Source organism: Mangifera indica, chromosome 5 (genome assembly GCF_011075055.1).
Source record: "Mangifera indica cultivar Alphonso chromosome 5, CATAS_Mindica_2.1, whole genome shotgun sequence".
In the NCBI taxonomy this organism is placed as follows: Eukaryota; Viridiplantae; Streptophyta; class Magnoliopsida; order Sapindales; family Anacardiaceae; genus Mangifera; species Mangifera indica.
The window spans coordinates 3,834,713-3,858,317 of record NC_058141.1 but is presented as its reverse complement, the minus strand read 5'-3'; the positions used below and the strand labels follow the sequence as shown (position 1 = coordinate 3,858,317).

General features: G+C 33.5%; 3 protein-coding genes across 4 annotated transcripts; 2 read left to right on the top strand and 1 right to left on the bottom strand.

Moving 5' to 3' along the window:
* Positions 1 to 469: 469 nt before the first annotated feature.
* Positions 470 to 1,017, top strand: LOC123216563 (histone H4). Its single transcript, XM_044637013.1, has one exon. It carries the CDS (start codon positions 550 to 552, stop codon positions 859 to 861), a length of 312 nt encoding a protein of 103 aa, XP_044492948.1. The 5' UTR covers positions 470 to 549; the 3' UTR covers positions 862 to 1,017.
* An 11,766-nt stretch (positions 1,018 to 12,783) lies between these two features.
* LOC123216558 (E3 ubiquitin protein ligase RIE1-like) lies at positions 12,784 to 17,766 on the top strand. The gene is made up of 6 exons (XM_044637008.1): positions 12,784 to 13,334; positions 13,622 to 13,801; positions 15,503 to 15,622; positions 16,179 to 16,311; positions 16,415 to 16,573; positions 17,167 to 17,766. Exons 1-6 carry the CDS (start codon positions 12,964 to 12,966, stop codon positions 17,326 to 17,328), a joined length of 1,125 nt encoding a protein of 374 aa, XP_044492943.1. The 5' UTR covers positions 12,784 to 12,963; the 3' UTR covers positions 17,329 to 17,766.
* A 568-nt stretch (positions 17,767 to 18,334) lies between these two features.
* On the bottom strand, positions 18,335 to 23,192 carry LOC123216559 (probable UDP-3-O-acyl-N-acetylglucosamine deacetylase 1, mitochondrial). 2 transcript variants are annotated; one of them, XM_044637009.1, is made up of 7 exons: positions 23,061 to 23,192; positions 22,352 to 22,660; positions 21,258 to 21,464; positions 20,907 to 21,008; positions 20,137 to 20,201; positions 19,356 to 19,500; positions 18,335 to 18,777 (listed from the first exon to the last, which is right to left on the bottom strand). In XM_044637009.1, the coding sequence occupies exons 1-7, from the start codon at positions 23,148 to 23,150 to the stop codon at positions 18,724 to 18,726; spliced, it is 972 nt and encodes a 323-aa protein (XP_044492944.1). In that variant the 5' UTR covers positions 23,151 to 23,192; the 3' UTR covers positions 18,335 to 18,723. The 2 variants fall into 2 exon arrangements, with proteins under 2 accessions (XP_044492944.1, XP_044492945.1); XM_044637010.1 differs by lacking the exon at positions 20,907 to 21,008.
* Positions 23,193 to 23,605: the final 413 nt, after the last annotated feature.

Below are 23,605 nucleotides of genomic sequence, written 5' to 3'. Positions count from 1 at the left end.
ACTCCTTTCAATGTATTCTCAAATTGGCAACTCTAGCTCTGAAAAAGCCAGTTTTTCCTTTCCTAGAGACAAAATGTTATATGATTGACTTGTCAAAAATGAGTATTTCTTGATGCACTAAAATAGGTAACAAACATTAGAATAAAGACTCTGCATTAATTAAGTGGTGTACATGAATTTATTATCCATCAATAATGCTACATTCCTTTCATAAGATGAATCTCAAATTTTGTAGACCTGGCTCATGTCAGATTTGCTTTATGCAAACTAAGCAACACAAAAAACAAAGAGAAAGGGTTTTTTCCCTCGAATACATTTCCCACCAAAATCACTCACTCTTCCGTTTTGGCCAATCACATCCAAGATCTTACAATCCAACGGCTCTAATCCCAATAATACAAGTCACACGGATCACTTTCCAATCCAACGGCTACGTATGCCTCATCTCTTCCTATATAAGCCTCGTCCTCGTCGTCTTATCTTTTCATCCGCCTTAACAAACAAACATCCAGAGAGTGACCAAAGGAAAACTGAAGAAAAAAGACAAGAATGTCAGGAAGAGGAAAGGGAGGCAAAGGATTGGGAAAGGGAGGAGCAAAGCGGCACCGTAAGGTTCTCAGAGATAACATTCAGGGGATCACGAAGCCGGCCATTCGGCGTCTGGCGAGGCGTGGCGGAGTCAAGCGTATCAGCGGTTTAATCTACGAAGAAACTCGCGGTGTTCTGAAGATCTTTCTGGAGAACGTGATTAGAGACGCCGTGACCTACACGGAGCACGCTCGCCGGAAGACCGTTACGGCCATGGACGTCGTTTATGCTCTGAAACGACAGGGGCGAACTCTGTATGGTTTCGGGGGATAGGGTTAGGGTTAGGGTTAGTTTTGTTTTCTTGCGTATGAATGGAAATTGTAATGAATTAAAGGAGATTTGTATGGCAATTGATTCATCTCTGAATCTGAAGGATTGATAGAGAAAATGGCAGTGGCAGCATAATAATAATGAACATTGTATGAGTAATTCTCTTCTCGCTTAAGACTAAAAACATAGTATAGTATAAAAGCCCCAGCTCATGAGTGTTGGTCCTCTCTCTTCCTCATACAGCCAAGAAACCTAACATACCATTCGGTATTCCATTACTCTTCTACCCGTGTCTATCTATTGAACACAGCTGAAAAAAAAAAAAAAACAGAGGGTTATTATTCATTGAGTAATAATGAATTTCAGTCTTTCAGACTTCAACAATATATATTTGGAACAAATCATAATCTTCTCAATTCCCATACATAATCTGCTCCAATCGAGGTTGACCAAAGTAGTCAAACAGTATCCATGGCTGACTGCAGGGAATCAGTTCAACTTCCTCCTCACCACATGAAGTTTCCACTAATTCAATATTCTCAACAGATTCAGTCCTCACACATTCCTGTACCCTCCCTTCCTGTAAAATCTGAAAAATCTCCTCCTCAAATGAAGAAATAAAAAACGGGCTATTAGAAATACTCTCATCATATTCTTCATCCTCATTAAGCCGTGACTCTATGTTTCTTAATACGACCCGTTCCTCAACACACATCTGAGCCTTTTCAACACTGTGCAGTAAGTGAGTCAACTCTGCATATTCAAGTTTCACTTTCTGAGTCAATTCAAGAAGAAGCAATTTCTGGGTAAAATGATCCCCATGCCTTCTCTCCTTCCCCTTCCCCTTCCCTTTCCCCAGTACAGAGAAATTAGTAGAAGCAGCATTCTTGGCGTTCATGATTTTGTTGTACTTATGAATCAGTTGGACGCAAGATTCAGAATCCTCAGGCCAAGAATCGAAGGAACTGGTACTGGAAGATAGGTCTTCGTGTTTGCAAATAAACAGAACATCAACGTCGCAAAGAATGCTCAATTCCTTGCTCTTTTTCTTCAAACATTGGAGTCTCTTTGGGTTCTTTTTTGATGTCTTCATTGTCATTGCGAGAGAAAAAGAAATCAACAAAATCAGCCACTTGCAGAGAGCGGAAGAGAAATCAAGAAAATCAAGAAAAACTCAAGGAATGAATATCGAAATCGTTGCCGCAGCTGCTTCCTTTAAACAGTTGGAGCTGGCGCCAAGTTGACCGTTGGAGAGAATTATTAAAAAAATAATTAAAAAAATAATTTTTTTTAATTAAAAAAAAAACATTTGACTAACTTGTTTTTCATATAATATAATCTCTTGCATTAAGCGTATTCGTGTTGAGATTATTAATTTGATTAAGGACAGAATTGACGGTCAGTGAACAGAGTAACTTTTCTGTTCATAAATCTTGAATTCTTTTTCTACTTCCCATTGAATTGGAAATATATTTCTTTTCGACCAGATTGAATATTTTTGCGTAGGTTTAAATATCTTTAATCAGCAAAAGTAAAGATGAGATTAAAATTATATTCAGAATCTTAATATTTTATAGCCATCTTCTGTATTGAATGAGTATGAATTTTTTCATTTTTTATTCACTTAACAATATTCAACATATGATTCTATTTACATCTTGACGTATCAAACTAAACCAACAAGCACACAGTTGCTATGTTTGAGCCGTTTGATCAAAATTTATATTCTAGCATAAACATAGAGAGTCCAAGAAAGAACTCTTGTTATTAGATTCAGAAAACATCAATCGTGTTAATAAAATAAAATGACTTCATCTACTTAATATATTGAAAGCAATTAACGGATCATATGATGATAGTTACTTTTGTTAATTCAGTAAATACGAACTTACAAGGACATGGTAGAAAACAATAAGTAGAAGGGAAGATGAAGGCCCTTTGAAATCACCCCCACCGCCATTGCCATCTTCCGAAGATGAGGAAGACGACATTAGTTTATAACAGGCGAAGGAAGCTATAAAGGAGATGCAAGAAATGGGCTACAAAGAAGCAAGGACAAAAGGGTGTAGAAGCGAGGGACCCAAAACAAATGCGTTTGGGATTCCTGGAGGAGACACAATGAGACTTCAATTGATGTGCTAGCCTGCTAGTGCATATTATAATACAATTATAAATTTATGGTAAGGCCAAAGGACTCTTTTCCACCCAAGCTATACTACTTTTCCAAGTTTTCTTCGTTAACTTTAAAAATTTCAAATACTCAATCATAAGCAATTAAAATTAACGAATTTTAACTCCTTAAAATTTTATCTCTTTTTACCCCCCTAAACTTTAAAAATTAAAAGTTTCTTCCAACCTAAGTTTTAAAAAATGACAGTTTCCCCGTAGGGTTTCATTTCCAGATCTCTAACGCCATTGCTAACGGCCTCTCCCTAGGGTTTCGTTTCCAGATCTCTGACGCCATTGCTAACGGCCTCTCCCTAGGGTTTCGTTTCCAGATCATGTATTACAGCTTCTTTTCAACACGGTTCTCTCTTTTCAAAGTCAGAAGATTAATACTACTCCAGGAAATTATTCGAAGAGTGAAGAGGAGAAATAAATTTGTTAGCCTCGTTAGAACTTACTTCAATGTGGTGTTGTTTAGTCAATAAATGGTTCCCATCTCACTCAAATCGATTTCAGATTCAGATAAGAATTTTGTTCTTCATTTTCCAGTCTTCACTACTTCATTTTAAAAGAGAGTGATCTGATGGTTATGTTTAAGTCAAATTGTGTTTTCTAGGTAGTCCTTCTAAGGTTGAGAATGTTTCATATATATAAACACTTGAGAATGATTGTTACTTGGTTAATGAGAACACAGAAAAGAAGTTTTCAATAATTTTTTGAATCTCTTCATGGTATCTGACTCTTCTGACCAACGTCGAGTGACAAGCTTTACTTCACCTCCTGAGAAAAACCTATCTTTTGGATCTACAAAGTCGCCACTTCTACCTCAGATTGGGAACTTTACTATCAAGGCTGCAAGCTGTGAATGATAATCGACGTTATTGGCGTGGTTAGGCTTTCTTCTCAGCAGGCCACACATGAATTGGAAGAATTAATGGTATTGTCCTCCATAACAGCAGCTAGATTTGAGATATTGGGAAATCAATTGTGTGTGGTAGGAAAATATTTTGTAGTAAGAACTGAATCTTTATAAAGCAAAGAAGATAGTGAAGAAGGAGTTTTGAATGACAAGAATGTTGGTAGCCAGTTTTGTTATATAACGAACAATTCAGAATTGGTAGAAGTGATGGTTTAGTTTTAGGGAGGATTCTTATTGAAGTGATGACCTACCTAGTTTCAGAGAGGATCCCTTATTGAATTTTCTCAGGAAGAATTTTTCCTTGCTTTAAGTGTTCTTTTTCAGTTTTACGTTAGAAATTTTTTATATGGGTTAATATTAATTATATTTTGATTTCATAAAATCAAATAATTGAATAGTCAAATACCAATTTATATATGGATTTGAGTGATCAATAAAGATATATTTAATACACTTAAAAATTATTAGTTTGGATGAACGGTTTAGTATGTGTCTTCGGTTATTGGACTTTTAATGAGAGGGTCTAAATAATCTCTTATAAATTAGCTAGGTCTGTATTCTAAAACCTAATTTTTGATACATTTACTCTTTCAAAACAGTTATAAGAAAGTTTTTAAAGTAAGAGATCACTCATAACGTGTTTTCAAGTTTTAGATTATTTCTAAAGATCTTTGGTTTCAGATGCATGACTCAAATAAGTTTTTCTATATCTTTAATCATTAATTTTATATTCAATTTAATTATAAAATTCAGTATTTTATAATTTATGCATATTTAGATTAAGTTCAGTATAACACCTTATATCATCATTCTTCTTCGCAAGCCAACAAGTTACACTTTTTGGCTTCACGGAGGATCCGAAGCATGATGTTTAAAAAATAACCAAGAAGGAAGTTTCTTCTCCTTTTACAAATTGACTAGTAGACCCTAGTCTCAAGGCCAAAAGACTTGTTCTCACCCAAGGTTCGGTGTAACTTCAAACTCTTGCGCTCCAATTTTTTAAATTTTAAAATCTCATTTATAAATTAAATTCCATTAAAAGTTTTAGTTAAAAATAAAAACAAAATCGTTATTTAATTAAAAAATTAAAAAAAACTAAAATTTTATCACCTTATCTTTTTTCAATTAAAAAATGTAATAATTTTTCTTATTTAAAGTTTAAAAAATGATAATTTACTTTATAGAGTTTTGAAATCATCATCGAAGAAATATATTCACCAGCTCTGTTGAGTTATCTCTCTTTATCGATCAAATTTCTACCTTTAACAAAGATTAGGGAGCAAACTTTTTGAAGGAAACATTCAAGTTTCGGGGGAACATCTTCAGGTGGAATCATTTCAATTGTCGATTTGTTTGAACGACAACTGCCCATATGGAAAGATTGGTCTGTCGCAGCAGAATAAATCCAAGGCAGTATTCTTTTGCTGCACTTGGTCGGTGGCGGATGAGAAGCTTGAATGGAAAATCATTTCAATCATGGAGAATTTTGATCAGACTTTGAATGTGTCAGCTTCACGCAACCATTTGTGAGAATGTCCTTGAGTTGTTTATGGTGATTTCAATTATGTGCTCGCAGAGAAGGGTATTTTTTATTAATTATGAATGATGTTCGAGAGTGTTCGAAGTGATTAAATATCAATAAAAATTTTATTATCTCGTGAAATTTGAGATAAGTCGAACTTTACTACCCATAGAGAAAATCGATTATGCTCTTAACATTCGAACAATGCCACGCATCAAGAGAACAAATCAGTGACTGATATAGTTATCGTCGCTGCTTCCTTTAAATACTTCAAGCTGACCCCAACCAAGTTTGACCGTTGGCAAGAATAAAAATTTTAAAAACGAAAGACGTGTGCTTTTTTACTAAAATAACCTTACTCTTACATTCCGTTGAGTTTTTTTGGGGCCTAACATTATATGGGTCACAGTTAATTGGGTTATTGTATGGGCTTTGAAACGTGATGAGACAAAATTCACAACGGTTATCCCAAGTAAGATTTGTCTTAGGACCTGATTCAATTTAGACAGAGCCCAAAGCACTTCTCCTCACTTAAAAGTTTAGTTCATTTCTAAATATATTATATATATTTATAAAATTTTAAAAATTTAAATACTCATTTATTTATAAAAAATTTTTATTAGAGTTAAAAGTAAAATTATTTTTTAACAAAATATTTTAAAAAATTAAAATTTTATATCATTCTCTTCTTTTCCACCACCAAAAGTGTAAAAAATTACTTTTTTTCTCCTTCTCCAGCAATAGTTTTCATTCCAATCTACAACCGGCCTTCACCAACTTCTTTTCTCATCAAATGTCATGCTCGATGACCAATGTTTTGAAAACTTGACCAGACCGACCGGTTCAACTGAGAACCGGCTTCAAGTCTGGTCTGGTTGATATGAAAATATAGTTTGGTAAATAGCTCAGTCAAACCCCATCAAAACAGAAAAACCGGATGAACCGGTCAAAACCGAAAAAATTGAGTTTAACTTTAAAATTTCAACAAACACTGCACATTATTATTAATTCCAACACATCGGGTTTGGCTCCCTTGGCAACTTGTGTCTTCTCAACTTGGATTACATAATTAATAAAATATTATTATATTATTAATTTATTAACATAAAACAAAACCCTAAAGATTCCCAATTCACAATTTTACTTAAACAAAATATCTCCCGACAGGCACAACGTCTTCTTCTTTTCGTCAGTAAGTCCTCTTCTTCTTGATTTATTATTTATTTCTTTATTTGTTAAAATGGGTTTACTTTAATCTGTGGTCTCAATGCTTTTTTTTTCTATTTGAAAGGGTGATGATCTTTGTTTTTGTTTACTGAAATCCATTCTATTAATGTTTCAATTTTAGTTTTTGGGTGTTGGGTAGTTGATTAAATAATAGCATTACTGATGCTTTGATATTGGTGTTTGAAATTGTTTAACAGACAAAAGAATCATGTTAGGTCGTGTTAAAGATAACTGAGTTAAACCATTGCCTGTAAAAACTGCTACCCTAAGGTGCTAATTAGAAGCCATTAAATTTGGTTTTTTGGTTAATTATATATAAAACTCACTTTGCTACTTAAATTTTATTGTGTTATAAATTATAATCACTAGAGCTCCAACATTCTACCTTTTTCAAACAAGTTAAAAATTCTATTTTGGCATTTCATAGAAATCTCCCAACAGTGAATTATTGAAAATTATTTACAGTTAAGTTTGTATAATCCTTGACCATTATTTTTTGCTATGATCAGTGATGAATGAGAACATTCAATTCTTGGTATGATTAAAAAATCACATGTCTAAGTTAGTGTGTCCATTTTACCTTATTGAAAAGTGTTTGCTTGTAAAAATGTCATTCTAAATGATAGTTTATTTTTCAGTGAAATGGAAAACATATCATCAAGGTCAACACCATCTTCTAAGGGAGAATCTAGACAACAAACATCTTTCGAACACTCCATACAACAAAAAAAGGATATAGTATGGAAGTATATTAGTGAGGGAAGTAATTCTAACAGGAAGAAGGTGTTAATATGTGGATTTTGTCAAAAACAAATAACAGGTGGAGGTATTAATAGAATGAAGCAAAATTTAGCTAGAGAAAGAGATACTGTTAATCCATGTAAGAAGGTTACTGGAGATGTTCAATTTCAAATAAAAGAGTTATTACAAGAAAATATTAATAAAGCCAAAGAAAGAAGGGGATTATATAATGAACATGATGATATTCAAGAGATTTCTGAGTATCAGTCTAGAAGTTCTTATAAATGAAAGAGAAAAGCAAGTGCTACAATTGACACATTTTTCAAAATGTCTTGTGATCTTTCTCAACCTAGTATCAAGGCATGTATGCAAAGTCAAGAAAGATGGGATGATACTGACTTGGAAATTGCCTTATGGTTTTACAATGCATGTATTCCTATAAATGCAATGAATTCTCCTGTTTTATCAAATTGCAATAAGTAAGATAGCAAATATGGGCCATGGATATAAAGGTCCATCTTATCATGCTTTACGTGTAAATTTATTGAAAGATGCTAAACAACATGTAAAGTTGATTCTCTACTCTTATCGAAACACTTAGGATGAAACAAGTTGTTCCATTATGACAGATGTTTGGACAGACACAAGACAAAAATTTTTAATAAATTTCTTACTGTATTGTCCTAGAGAAATTACATTTGTCAAATTAGTTGATGCTTCAAGTTTCTCTACAAATGCAAAGAGTTTGTGTAATTTGTTTGTAAAATTGGTTGAATGGGTGGGTCCTCAAAATGTAGTTCATATGATGACTGATAATGGAGTGAACTACAAAGCTACAGGATATTTACTTTGTGAGAGATTTCCTCACATTAGTTGGTCACTATGCACTGCTCATTGCATTAATTTAATAATAAAGGACATAGAAGAGATGTTTGAGGTGTAGAGTTTGGTCAATCTTGCTTCTAAGGTAACAATTTTTGTTTATAATCATTAATGGACTTTGAATTAGTTAAGAAAAAAGCCAAATTGGAGAGAAATTATTAGTCCTAGAGCCACTCGCTTTGCCACCAATTTTATTGCTTTGAAAAGTTTACCCTATTATAAAGATTATTTGCAACCTCTTGTTATTGATGCAAATTACAAAAAATTCTTGAAGATGCAAAAGGGTAAAGAGGTTGAACAAATTATTTTTAATGGAAATTTTTGGAATAATTGCTTAATCACAGTAAGGATTATGACTTCACTAATACGTCTTTTGCATATTTGTGATTCTGATGAAAAATCTGCTTCAAGTTATGTTTATGAAGGGTTGTATAGGGCACGCTTGGGTATTAAGAAGTTGTTCAAAAATAAGAAGCATTTGTACAAGCCTTAAACCAACATTATAAATGCTAGATGGGATAAAATGTTGCGTCGAAGTCTTCATGCTACAACGTATTGGTTAAACCCAGCTTTTCAATATGATCGAGACAATTTTTGTAAAAAACCAGAGATTATGAGTGGGTTGATGGATATGATTGAAAAACATATTATATGTGACAAGTTAAAGTTGTTAGCTGAAACTAGTTTATATCGAGATCATTTGAAAAGTTTTTCTCATTCATTAGCTTATACTACCGGCAAGAATATTTGACCTGGTAAGAATCAAAATTTATCAATGCTTTAATGTTTAATATTATCTTTAACTTTATTTACTGTATTTTAGTAATTTGATCATTTAACTTGTTTTTTAATGAAAGATGAATGGTGGAGATTATTTGGTTATGATACTCCAATCTACGAAAGTTAGCAATAAGGCTTCTTAGCCAAACAACTTCTTCTTCTGGATGTGAACGAAACTGAAATGTATTTGAACGCATACACACAAAGAAAAGAAATATGCTAAAACATCAAAGGCTTAATGATCTTGTCTATATTCATTACAATTTGTGATTGAAAGATAGGTATAAAAAAAATTAAATTTCTTTTCTCATGTGATTTTACATGTTCATATATATGTATGTATTTTATATTAGGTTTACTAATGAGAATAATATTTTTATATCAATGTATAGGATTTGATCTTCCAAGAAGTCATATGGTCTTGGAGATTATGAATCAATTGATAAAACTGAGTTTTGGGTTATGGATGAAGAGGAATAAGGAGAACTTGAGTATGATGAATTAGAAAATATGTTGGATGAAGAATATCCAAAAGATATTGAAGAGTCATGTTCTCATGATTCTAAAGGTTGGTTTAAAATCAATAGGTTTTTTAAGTTCATGTATATTTAAAATTTATGTTAGATTATAATTTTATTATATTTTTATAGGTGATGAAGATGATCCAATGGTGATATTTGATGGTCATGATAATGATGAAGATTGATTGGAGCTTCCGCCGTAGAGTGAGAATTCTTTGATAAAGATATTTGAAATTGTTTTATTGTTTTAGTTTTTTTGAGTTTTCTGTCTTTGTTTCCATGAATTGAAATTTATGATTCAAAAAAACAAACATACTTTGTTATCATCAGTGTTACTGACTAGCAAACTATTTTTAGTGTTATTTGCAATTTTTGTGTGTTGTAGTAGATTAATGATTAGATTATAAGGCCCAATGTGTTTATGAAATGGTTGTGTTGTGTTTTATGTAGGTTGTTAATTTCATATAAAGTGCAATATAGATAATTGAATGAGATTTTAGATTGTTTCCATGGTTAGCAGTAGAGAATTGTGTAATGTGAATCCAGTACCTTTCTAGTTTCTTTTGTTAGTGTTAATGGTTGTTGGATTGCGATGTTTAAGTTTTGGGAATAGTGGAATTTAATTAAGTAGTCTAACTTATATCATAATAATAGTTGGTGATGTATCATTTTACTACACATGTGTTTGCCTTTTAAAATTAAATGGTTATGTTATCTTTTAAACAGTGTTTAGATGGTTAATTGTGAGTTAGATTGAATACTGTTTAATTGGTCGTGAAAAGTTGTATATACCATTTTTTGTAGTTTAATCACTTTCCATGATTATGTTGTATGTGCTAATTGTTGTTGGGATGGTAATTTTTAAGTTGTGTTGCATAATGAAAAAACTTAATGTCCGGCTTGCTCTTTTTTCAACTGTTTATATTTTGTAGGTTAACCCGACCGATTCAATCGATTAAACTGATTGAACCGTGACCCAGTAATCTCACCAGCTCATTACCGGTCCAGTTTTAAAAATATTGCTGACGATAGTCTTTGTGGTCAGACAAAGACGAAGAAGTCGTCTTCTTTTCTTCAAGTTAGATGAAGATGATTTGTTTTCATTCGACCATGAAGACAATCAATCTTTGGCCATCTAACATAGATATATCGCCTTCTTTTGACGACTCCATTACGATGAGAAGCTCCGAGGGTAGGAAAAGAAAATGGTGGGAAGATGAGTCAACGTTGGGAATAGTTTCCTATAAAAAAAAAAACCTAGGGGGAAAAAGTAATTTTTTTAAAGTTTAATCCTGAAAGGAAATCATTAGTTTTTCAAATCAAAGGTGTAAAATGATATAATATTTAATTTTAAGGTTTAATGATAAAATAATAATTTTATCTCTTATAATTAATTATTTAATTAAGTTTAATAGCCTATAGAAGAGTTTTTGAGTTTTTCAAATTTATGAGTGTATTTGAGAATGAGCTAAATCCTTAGGTGGGAATAAGTCTTTTGATGTTTAAATAATAGTGGAGATTAATTCGAATTCAAAAGATTTATTATTCTTCACTTAAAGCACAATGAAACAGTCGAGCTAGCATATAAAATTTGAATTAAAGATTAAACTTATATTCATAAAATCGAGTTCAAGTTGTTTTAAATATTCTGAATTCGAATTGGCTAAAATTGAATTTAAGATTAAATAATTTACGATCTGAGTTTGCATATTAATTTATCAATCTCTAGTTAATTTTCTTTTTAAATTCAAATTACACTCAAATTGAATTTGAATAAGTATGAATCCAGCACTGGGTGCTACACACGTTTGCTTTATCTGCAGTACCATGCTTTATAAGGTGCAATAATATTGTATGTATAATTTTATATACAAATAATGATATATTATTATATGATTTAATATTATTTTATTTTTAATTTTTAACTGTCTAATCACATAATAATATATTGTTTGTACATAAAATTATGTACAAAAATTATACAGCTAAATGACTATTTCCCACACAAAGTTTGGTACAAACTCAACTTTTCACTTGTTAGTTATTGAAAATCTAAATAGTCACTATTATGTTAAATTTTACCGTTATCGTCAAAGGTAAAAATTATAAATCCATCATATTCCCCTCTAAAAATTAACAATTTCTCTCCTACCTTCCCTTTACCCAAAGTTTAAAAAATCACTTTTTTCTCCCTAGAGTTTGCATTATTTCCTTATTGCTTTTCTGATGACCGGAGTCAACCAACCTTCATCGTCTCATCTTCTAGACAAGGATGAATCATCAGTCAACCTCCTGTTGATCTACAATTCATCAATGAGGCATAGATCCGTGTGAAACATAGATTTGTACATTGCACAAATTAGGTAAGCTGATATGTGCACCGATTAATGCACAAATCGATTCGATAAAAAGTTTAAGCGTTTGTCTGACCGATCTGTGCGTTGACCAACATGATTTATGTCACACAGATCCTCATGACGAATCATTGGTTGATGATTTGTCCTCGTCCGAGAGATGGGAGGGAGAAGGTTGGTCAGTTCTAATCGCCAAAAAAGTGACAAGAGAGAAAATACAAACCCTAAAGGGATAAATAATCATTTTTCAAACTTTGGATAAGAAAAAAATAAAAAAAATTATTAATTTTTAAACCAAAAGAGAGAGAAATATGGTGAGTTTGTAAATTTTTAAAATATTTTTATTAAATAATAATTTTATCTCTAACAATAATATTATAATTTAATAAAAAAATAAATATTTAAAATTTTAATAATTAACAAATGAAAAATTAAGAATACACCAAATCTTGGATGAAAAAAATCATTTGGTCAAATTATTCAGATAACACTATTCATATACAGCCATGTACATGTGTTTCTGCTCTCGTCACGTTTTCCCTGCCTCATGCGTTGACTAATTTATCACTCTTTTTTCATTTACCCAAAATGGCAAGTAAATTAATCGTTCTAATTCTTACCCATAAAAAGGAAAAATAATTTATTTTCAATATTAATTAAGGTAATTTTGTAATAATAATCTAATAATTAAAATAATAAAATGAATATTTCCTGAATTTCCCACGCTGACTGAGTAAAATTTTCTTTCAAAAAAGTTCCCAACAGATTGAAAACCTTTTAGAAACCCCCCCGCCAATTCAAACCCAATTCAGGAGCCACCTCTGTCACTCTGTGTTCCGTTTCATCTACCATTCAACTCAGTGGCTCACCAAAACAAAAACGGTTCTTTCTTTATTGTTTCTTCTACACACAGCTGAACAAACAAACAAACAACAGAATCAGTGTTAATTAAGCGTCTCGCTCAATTCATTCAATTTCGTATCGTTCACTTTCATGTCTTCTTCCCAAACCTCTGCAGCGGCAGCGGCGGCGGCGGCTGAGGCGGAGGCCGACGGCTCTGGGAGCCACGCGCCTCTCCTGCGTCCACGGGAATCCACTCCTTCGCCTACTGCTGCTGCTGCCCGCCCCGCAACTCTTGCTCTCTTGCTCGGCCGCGCTGCCGGCCGCGCCCGAGGCCCTTCCATGCTTGTTCGGGAAACCGCGGCTCGTGAGCTGGAAGAGCGACGCGCGGATTGGGGCTACTCGAAGCCGGTTGTTGCGTTAGATATGTTGTGGAACACTGCGTTTGTGGTGGTTTCCGTCGTGATGTTGATAATTACAGTTGATGAAAAACCTAATACGCCGATTAGGTTTTGGATCTGCGGGTAATTTTTTCTTAACTTGTTTGACCTAGATGGTATTTGTATTCACTATTCATATATGGAAATTGTTATGTCACCGGTGCTTAATTGCGTTAATGTTGCTCAATTGTGCACCAGCACCGTATTTTGTCCTTGAATTTATTGGTGAATGTTAACTTGCTTCCTGGTAAAGATACTTGGATCAATAGTTTTGGCATAATTTTGAGGAACAGCAGCTTAATGACATATAATGCTTGAGTTGCTTTTAATTAGACTGATTGAAACTTTGATATACATTTTTTGACTGACAGGTATGCCCTGCAGTGTTTGGTGCATGTGGTGTTGGTGTGGTTAGAGTACCGGAGGAGGAACACACGGAGAGTCAGGGATGATGAGAGGGGTGTTGGCGATATGGTGGATGCGAATAATGATAGTGAGGGTGAGGAGGAGGAAGAGGATGGTGGAGGATCACGGATTTCGAGTCGATCTAGGTGAGTTTTGGTTTGATTTTCTTTGTTTAAAGTGAGGAAGTTTAGTTTGAACGGAATTGATGTTAAATTTAAGTTTGAATTTGGATTTTGGATTTGATTCTCACTAATGGTTTTCTTGTTCAAAGTCATGCCAATGATAGTACATCTACAGATACTGGTAAGAATGTGCCTGGTTAACCTTAGCACTCATCATTTTGTGTTTTGGTGGGAGCTGGATTTGAAAAGGTTGGGAATACCAAGTGCAAAAAGTTTGGTTGCACATTCAGGAACTTGTGTGGATTTCTCTGCTGATATGAATGCATAAATTAGGGGTATATTATTGGATGAGAATAAAAAAATTTGTTACCCTAGTTATAAACTAGTGTAACCTGACGGCCCGGGTTTCTCTTTTTCCCTCTTAAATTAAATGTAGTCTAGCCTCTCTAGTTTAATATAAATGTAGAAGATGAAGATCTTCATAGAGGATCAAGTTTTGGCAATTGAAAAATATCAACTTTGGATTAAAATGGGAAAAAGTCAACAGATAAAAGGAAAAAGAGTTTTTTAGAGATGTGTTGTGATAACCATTGCTGCTGAAGGTTTATAGCCACACAATATATAGAGTTGTTAAAGACAGAATAAGAAAAAAGTGGGGATTAAACAGGTTAGGAAGTTGAGTTTTGGGAAGATGGCGGAAAGAGTATTCCCACATCAATATTTGTATCTCAACATCAAGGAAAAAGGGTTGAAATCTTCGTTTGTGGGGGAATTCTTGCAGGGAGATCTCAAAATAATCTAAGGGTTGCTTCATTGTGGGCCATGTGATCACTTGTCACTCCTAAAGTGAGTTGCTTGTGGATTAGCCCAAGTTGTTTGTGTGTTATGATGTTATTGGGTTTCCTCGTATTACTGACACAATGAATTTGTATTACTTAAAATTTTTGAATAGCGATTCTTTGCTGGCAATCTGACCAGATGAAATGAAGGATTGATGGTTCTCAATAATGATGTATAACCATTGTTAGAAACAGAATATAATAATGCAAAGAATCATAGGATTCAAGTATGTATGAAAACATGCAACCTTCTGGTCCATCATGAACTTTTAGCTTGTTTATTCAACCTTACAAATGATTCCATGATTATAGTGTGATACACAATCTTGACTGCTGATTGATGTTTAAGCAACTGCGAATTGTAAAATTCTTATGTGAACAACTAGATGCAAGCACTCACATGTACTTTGTTTTTTTTTTTTTTTCTCTTTTAAAGAATGGAAATATGATGTGCTCATTTTATGTTCGGCTGGTCCGTGTTGAGAGGTATCAATACTTGTTAGTTTGAACTAACAGTGCATTTATCTGCTGCAAAGGAGATTCAAGATTTATCCTTTTTCTTTATTCACCTTGATTGGGAAGTGGTTTTTGGCTGACTTTACTAGGTTTTGGGGTTTTTGTACAGGGGAGAGATGGTTAGCGCAATTTGTAAAGAATTATTTTCCCTTTCTTGGTTTTGTGTCTTATTTGTCAACACCTGGCCTGGTCCACCAGTTTTTCTTCTCATATGTAAAATTTGATAATACTTGTTAAAAAAAAAAAGAAAAAACTAAATGATGCATCTACCATTACTTTAGGAAGTAAGCTGGCTTTTGATTGTTGTTTTAGTAACTTTACTGTATGTAAGATTACTGACCGCTTACTGATTTGATGCTTGATGGCTTAGTGTCACTAAACGATGTGAATCGATTAATACAATGGTGTCATTTCTCTGGTGGATAGTTGGATTTTACTGGGTGGTCTCCGGTGGAGATGTACTCCTGCAGGATGCCCCTCGTTTGTACTGGTATGCTTTTAACTTATCTTTTCTATTACAAAATCTTCATTCAGTTGTACATGCTTTGTATTTTAAATTTTGTTTCCTTCCATGCCTATCACAGAAAAAAGGTATAACCTCTTGATGTTTTCCTTAAAATTTCTAGTTTTCTACTCTTTCTTTCATCTTTTTCTGGAGTCTGATGACTCTAAATACTTAGGCTTGTTCGTTTTTTAATCAACTTATTTTATTTTATCAATCCCTGGGTTTTCTGTATACATCACCCAGTACATGAGTAACACACATTTGCTCTTTTATTAAATGAAGAATATGAAGCTCAAGATTTAACTACATTTGGTTCTCCTTCTGTGCAAACTGCGATGTCGGTTGAGACTTGACCAATATTACATGTTACTGTGATCCTAATCATTTTATCAAGTAAAATTAAGTTACTGGAATTTGATCAAATTCTAATATTAACTCAATTGACCATAATCCTGCCAGATTGATTTGAAATTTTTTTCTTTTATGCTTTAGTATTTGCTGAAGAAAGACTGCTGAAATCTCTAATTCATCATATTTGCAGGTTGGCTGTGGTTTTCCTGGCATTTGATGTGTTCTTTGCCATCTTTTGTGTTGTTTTGGCATGTTTAATCGGGATTGCTCTGTGTTGCTGCTTGCCATGCATTATTGCAGTTCTCTATGCTGTCGCAGGACAGGTTTGAAGAAAAGAATTATGAACTATGACTGACACAGTGATCTTTAAACAAATTAAGGGTGAAACAACTTACTAATGGTGTCTTCTCTTGTTTGACTGATTAGGAAGGTGCATCAGAAGCAGATCTCAGTATCCTTCCAAAATACAGATTTCAAATATTGAACAATGATGAAAAGCCTAGTGTGGGAGCTGGGAAAATGGTTCCTGTAGAAACAAGCAGTGGATACTTGGCAAATGAACGTATACTGTTACCTGAGGATGCAGTAAGTTATTCTTTACTATGGAAATACTCAGTTTTCAGAATCACAATGTATTCAATTAGAATTGTTGCCTTTTGTGTTAGTACAAAGTAGGATGAAAGTACTAGAATCTCTTCTTTTGTTTTTCTCGTAATATTTGTATACAGCTATGCCTCACTGCAAACCAAGCCAGACCATTTGATATGCTGGCTTGGTTCTATGAACACTTCCACTGAAACAAAACCATACCAGTTGCTTTGAAGCCCTGAAAATATAAATCAGTAAGACTGGTTTCTTTTTGTCTAATGTTTTGATGCAGTTGTATAGGCAAGAGTCAGGCTAGTAAGTGCAGTTTATTGTGTCATACCACTTCGGCAAGAGTTGCTTCTTCATATTTGATATGCCAAATATAATTGAAGTGTTTAAGCAAGTGAGATGCTTCAGTGAAGTCATAAGGACTGAAAATATAGTAATAATATAGTAATATCATAGGAGACCGTCTATTATCAGTGGTTTATTTTCTGAAGGGCTTTGAACTCCCCACATTATTATACTAAGGTCTTATCAAGAGATGGTTTCAGTAAATTGATTTTAGCGTTTCTTTATCTTTTCCATAGGAATGCTGTATATGTCTCTGCCCTTATGAGGATGGTGCAGAGCTTCATGCCCTTCCCTGCAACCATCATTTCCATACCACATGCATTGTGAAGTGGCTTAAGATGAATGCGACATGTCCTCTGTGCAAGTACAACATTCTCAAGGGAAATGAACAGGTATAAGAATGGTTCACATGCACTCTCTGTATATGCCGAAGAAACCAAGGCAGTAAGAACAAAACTTCTCCTAACTCTTTTCAGAATGAGTTTCCAATTTCGGCATTTGCGCTTCTTTACTATGTTCATTGGCCTTGTGGGGTTGTTTTTTTTCCCCTTGCCCTTGTATGAATTATTTCAGGCACTTGTGCAAAAGTTGGAGCCATTGATTTGCAGGTTTTAAGTTATGCCTTGTTTATTCTCCTTTCTTTTTTTGTTTTGTAGTTGTATAAGACAAAAATAATGGTTTCATGTATTATTTATACTTTTGTGTCAATTATACTACATATTGTACCTTTGTGATTCAAATAATAGGCGGTATACTGCAATGGATTATTTGCAGTGTATTCTATGTCTGATTTCTAGATATGTGATGACAATATATTGACCAGCAGCTTCACTTTTCGTTGAATTGTATTCTAAATCTGATGGCATTTCAAGTTCAAGCTTGAATCGGTTCATATGGTAAATAGTAACATTGGAGAAGATGAGATGACGAAAAATGATTAGAGAAGAACAATTGTTGACAAGCCCTTGAACTTGAGTTGAGTTGTCAATTTGGAGCTTTAGTTCAAGTTTGACTTAATTTGACCTGAACATGGATTCATCCACCCCTGCCCCTACGGACTGTGTCTATAGTAGGAAAACAAGCTCTGTTACATTTAATTTATTGCTGGGAATTTCAGAATGGCTTGAGCTATAATGGCTAATGAATCTCTTCTTGGTCATGCAAGACAGCCAAAAGAAAGCTATATAGGATTCCAATCAGTTCATAGTGGAACTATATATATGGTACAAGGGTTGATGTTACCCTCCACAGGTAAGGTAACGTTACTCTGCAGTACCCTGGTAGAACCTGCATGAACAAACTGGATATAGTTTTTCCCATATGCCTTTGATTGCAAAATCCATAATTTCGGAATCCCCACAACTGTAGAGCCAAATTGATGTTTGTAAAGAGGTAGGCAAAGGGTTCATAATTCTTGTTCAACATAATGTTAACATTACCAATGTTTGTAGGCTAGATCCAACATTGACTCGATCAAATGATCGATCCACAAGTCCATATAATTAAAATTTTAACACACGTTTTAATCATGTGATGACAACATAATTTTAATATGAATGTCAAACTAGTCTAACTTGTAGGTTGAACCTTGGTTCAATACTATTTATCTAGTTTAACCTCAAATCAATCTATTCCAATGGCTAGAACAAAATTTAACCATGACTCAAACCGGATTTGACATTGGTTCTTGAAGCTTCTAGTTGCTCACTACATATGAGCTGCAAAAAGTTGAATCAAATGCGCACCTTTGGCCTCCAGGAACAGAAATACTCAATGGAGTAAAACATTTTCTCCTAGATAGTTCCCAGTAAGTGACGTGCAAAATCAATATGCAGTGCATGCCCCCCCTGAATTGCATGTACAAATTGGAATCAGGAACTTGATACAAGTCTCATAACTGAAATAAGCATAGTTACTTTTGAAAATCACAAAATCTTGTCGCGATACAATTGATCACATAGTATTCTCTAGGGTTAGATTCAAATTAAGTTAGTTCAGCTCAGCTCAGTGTTTGGCTCAATTCAAATTGGAGCTTTAACTTGACAATTTGATTCAAGTTCAACTTGAATTCTCTCCGACAATACTGTTAATCTTACTAATGTCATTATTCATCCTTCGAATAACACTGTTCATCTCTCCTATGACCCTCCAACAACACATCCGACCAACTCAAACAAACATGAGCTGACCATAATGAATTCAAGCCAAACTTGGGTCAACCCATGTTCAGCCCTATTAGTCTTTGGATTTAGACAATCATAAACTATGACAAACTGCAATATTCATAGTCATAGCATAATGGTTTATGTTTAACTTCACAAATGATAGATCATCACATACTTTTCTGAAATAAAGTATGTATATTAACAATTAATCAGCAATAATTACCAAAAGATTGGAGAATTGAGAATGAAAAGACACTTGCCTTGAAAGCTACTATGTGAGCCACTGGAAGTCCCTGAGTACCATTCTGTGCAAACAGGGATAGGTCGCCAATAAGATCTAATACCTTATGCCGACAAGGTTCATCTGGGAATCGCAGTGACGGATTTAACCAACCGTCACTGATACTGCACAAGAAAATCAAGAAAATGAACAAGTGTATAATGAAAAGATTGGGAAAATTTTATGTCTTTTATGTTGAAACTAGCAGAAATATAATGCTCTCCTTGATCAAATAGAAAGATGAGAAAGAGAAATTGAATCAACATGCTTTAAGAATCACGTTACGTTATCTCTCATTAGATGTATAAACTGAATCCAAGTTTCTGAGTCACTCCGGCCTGTGCTTATCTATATTTTCAACTTCATACACAGATTAATGTTGTTACCTATATCAGAGAGTAAAACTGGATTTAAACCCACTGCAAGTTTACCATTTCAAAGTATAGACATTGATGTAAATGTGATTATCCTTTTTTTTTTTTTGGGGTAAGTTAAATGTGGTTATCTTGTTCGTGGAAAAATGAAAGATTTTCTAAGTCACAGAAAAGTCAACATTATGATATATTCTGTGTCTATCACAATTGTATAGAAGACCTAGTCTCACCAAACTACACCCTCATCAGTTCAAAATGTGCATTCTTTAGTACCATAGGTGGTCAATCTCATGTTTGTTTCATAACATATTACACAGGGGTCCGGTAAATCCATTTGGTTATTCATCCACAAAGCCTCATAATTCATAAATTAATGAAGGATCTCACCTGCAAACAAGGGCATTTTCTAATGAACCCCCTTTTATTAATCCGGCATTGCGCATAGACTCCACCTAAAAAGAATATCACAAGAGATTTAGTATCTGCACTGCATATCCATAACATAGAGCAGTAAAAAAAAAAAAACCAGAATCATCATCAAATTTAATGACCAAATATCCAGGATAAATAAATATAGATAATAGTTCCACAGTCTTAATTTCAGAAATTTATAACTCAGTTAGAAAAAATAAAAATTTTCAAATATGTGCAAGCAAGTTATATTGGAGAAAAATAAAATTAGCTACAAGATCTGCTTTTATCTGATAGAGCACCATATGACCATATTATGTTGGTGAAGACTTCATGGCTCTGTCTAAAAGGGTCACCCAATTCTGTTAGGCTATCATTAATGTCAGAAGCTTATAGGGAACATCAGCAGAAGACCAAGCTGTAGTATTTAAACACTAACACGTCTCCTGTGGTACTTGAGAAAAGAAGTGCACAAAAATGTATAAAAATAGTTATCATATTTAAGTTTATATGCCACCCGTCTTTGATAAGAGGGTTCTACCATATATAACATCACGTATGTAATTTATATGAACCAGCACTTTGGAAATCATACAACAAAAACTAACATCTCAGCTTGCCTTTGAAGATCATCAGTGCATCAATTAACAACAAAAGAGAAAGCATCAAACCATTAAATGAGCAAGTCACTACTGATTTTGAACAATGACAAGGCTACCACTTGAGAAAATGGACAAAAACGAAACCTCCTCATAAATGCAAAAAGTTCTTGAAGATGCAATCTGTGTTGCATAGACAGACTCATCCAAAGGGGCTGAAGAAAACCATTGGCAGCCAATAGTGGGCACCTAAAGAACAGAAAGGCAAAGTGTATGAATCGCACTATTCTTGGTACCTAAGATATGACATCAAATGTATTGGGTTGAGAGTTTTCAATGTAAACAAACATTTGCAGCAATTATAGGCGAAACAATATATCACATGGTAAATTTGGAAACAATATAGTTAATTCAAATAAATAACAAAGTTTAAACAAACTGCTTTACAAGATCATATTTAATGTTGTACACCATCAAACACCCAATATAGCTTCATACCTTGGGAAAGTGGACTCCACAAGTGATGCGAACCTTTGGGGAAGGGAAAGCGGCTATAAAAGAATCATTCCTCCATACATGCACTGGTTCATTCAAATATGGAGCAACTTTTTCGCCATTGTTTCCATGCTGATCCAAGGCCTCCTTTACCCCAACTTTTTCTATTGCCTCCAACCATGCACATGCTGACCCATCAAGAATAGGTACCTGTGTTAGTAAATTGTTGGCAATCATCGATCTTCCTTTATAATGTTCATGAAAAATCAACTATTCACCTCCTGCCACTCCAAACAATTCCTAATGTAGAACACTGCAATAAAAACTTGTTCCTATGAATTATTAAATTATTTTTTATTCAAATTTATTATAATTAATTTGCTCCCATGGCTTAGACAGCATGAGTTATACCAAACTGATGCCAAGTAAACAGCTAATGAAAATGGCACAGCAGTCTTATGGCTGGCAAAATACACCCTCTTATGAAGGTAACTTGATGAGATAGCAAAAGAGATTCTGCAGATCTGAGGAAGAAAGGGGGATATCTAGAAGAATTAAGAGGTAGAAAATAATTAAGAAAAAAATAATAGAAAACAAGAAAAGAAATTCAGTAGGGAGACAAAATAGAATTTAGAAGAACAGAAATTAGAGAAATTTCAATTATTTCTACAAAAGATATCTCATCAAATAAGATTATTTAAGTAACATCAATTTATCGAATAATAAAGATAAATCTTAAAACTAAATCCTAATATAAGCCTCTTGGCTTGGCTCTGCATCATCTAATCAATTTGTTAGAGAAAGTTAATTAACCTACTGCCCTTCTAAACAGTGTACTAGAAAAGCATGTCCCTTCTTTAGTAAAAGTGTAAGAAGAGACTCATGAATTTGGTCACGCGTACAAAAAACTCATACACCCTTGCCATTCATACACAGCACAAGTCAGTAACACATTCACTTATCAAACCAAAACTACAAAGCTGACAATTCCAGCGCACACTAAATTGCAAGGTTAAAAATTTCATGTATTCCACTGGTCCAAAATTAAATTTAGCCCAGCAAACTCTTGAGCCTGAAGACTAATTAAAAGCACTAACCTCAACCTCTTGACTGTCACAATCCTGATTTTCGATCTCAATCTTGCAATTATCAACACCCTTAGCCTCCAAAGCAGACAGCAGATGCTCAACAGTCCGAACTCTAACTCCGTCCTTACAAAGTGTGGTACACAAGGGTGATACTTTGGCGAAATCAATGGATGCAGGCACCGATTTTGATTGAAATTTGAAGTACCTACCTTCACCAGCAAACCCCGGAAATATTTTCACCTTTGAAACCTCACCCGAGTGCAAAGTCTTGCCACTCTTCTCTATGCATCCAGCTATGGTTTGTTGAAGCCTACCTGTCTATCACCAAACACAATGTCGTAGACCATCATAAATTTCTGCACTTTAAGTAATTTCATGTTACTAAAAGATTCATATACTGTAATTAAGGCATGACTGATACTCATAGTACTAACATCACTCTATGTTACAATTCATAATTTGTTATTGCTTTTCGTTTGACCAAAATCCCTTGTTTCCGATTCTAAGAAGTTTTTTGTAATTTTTCATCATTTGGGTTCAAATGAAACACAAAAATGAAGCATACACGATTGAATTTTGACACGGTTTACCAGCTAAATATCTCTTTTTTCTAATTTTTTTTTTCTGCTGAACAAACCGAAAACACAGAAGCAAACTCCGACAAAAGCTCTCGGATAAACAAATACAATATATATGGAGATGATGTGTGCGAGCGTACAGATTTCCAGGAGATGAGATTGGAGGATTTGAGGGTGTTGAAGGTGCCAGACACAGTCATTTGACGAAGCAACTTCAATTGACTTTGCATACTGCAAGTTGACAAGGAGTTTAAAGCTCGTTTGTTTCGGAGTGAAAGAGAATAGAAGTAGAAGTTCAAAAAGAACCTGAGTTGGGATATTTCCTATCCACGTTAATTAAATAAATAGATGCATATTTTATATATTTTATAAAATAATTTATAATTTTAAATTAAAAATAAAATAATATATAACCATATAATAATACATCTTAATTATATATATTTTTATAATTAAAATGAGTACAAATAATATAATTTATAATATAAATATATTTTAAATTAAAATAAATATAATTTTTGTATTAATAAAATATTTATTAATTAATACACCTATAATTTCCCTTGATGTAGTTTTATTTTTTAAAAGTATTGTCTAATAACTTTATTATTACTACTATCAAATAAATTTTTTTTATATACAAAATAAAATTATCATTTAATTATTAATCTTTTATTTTATTTCA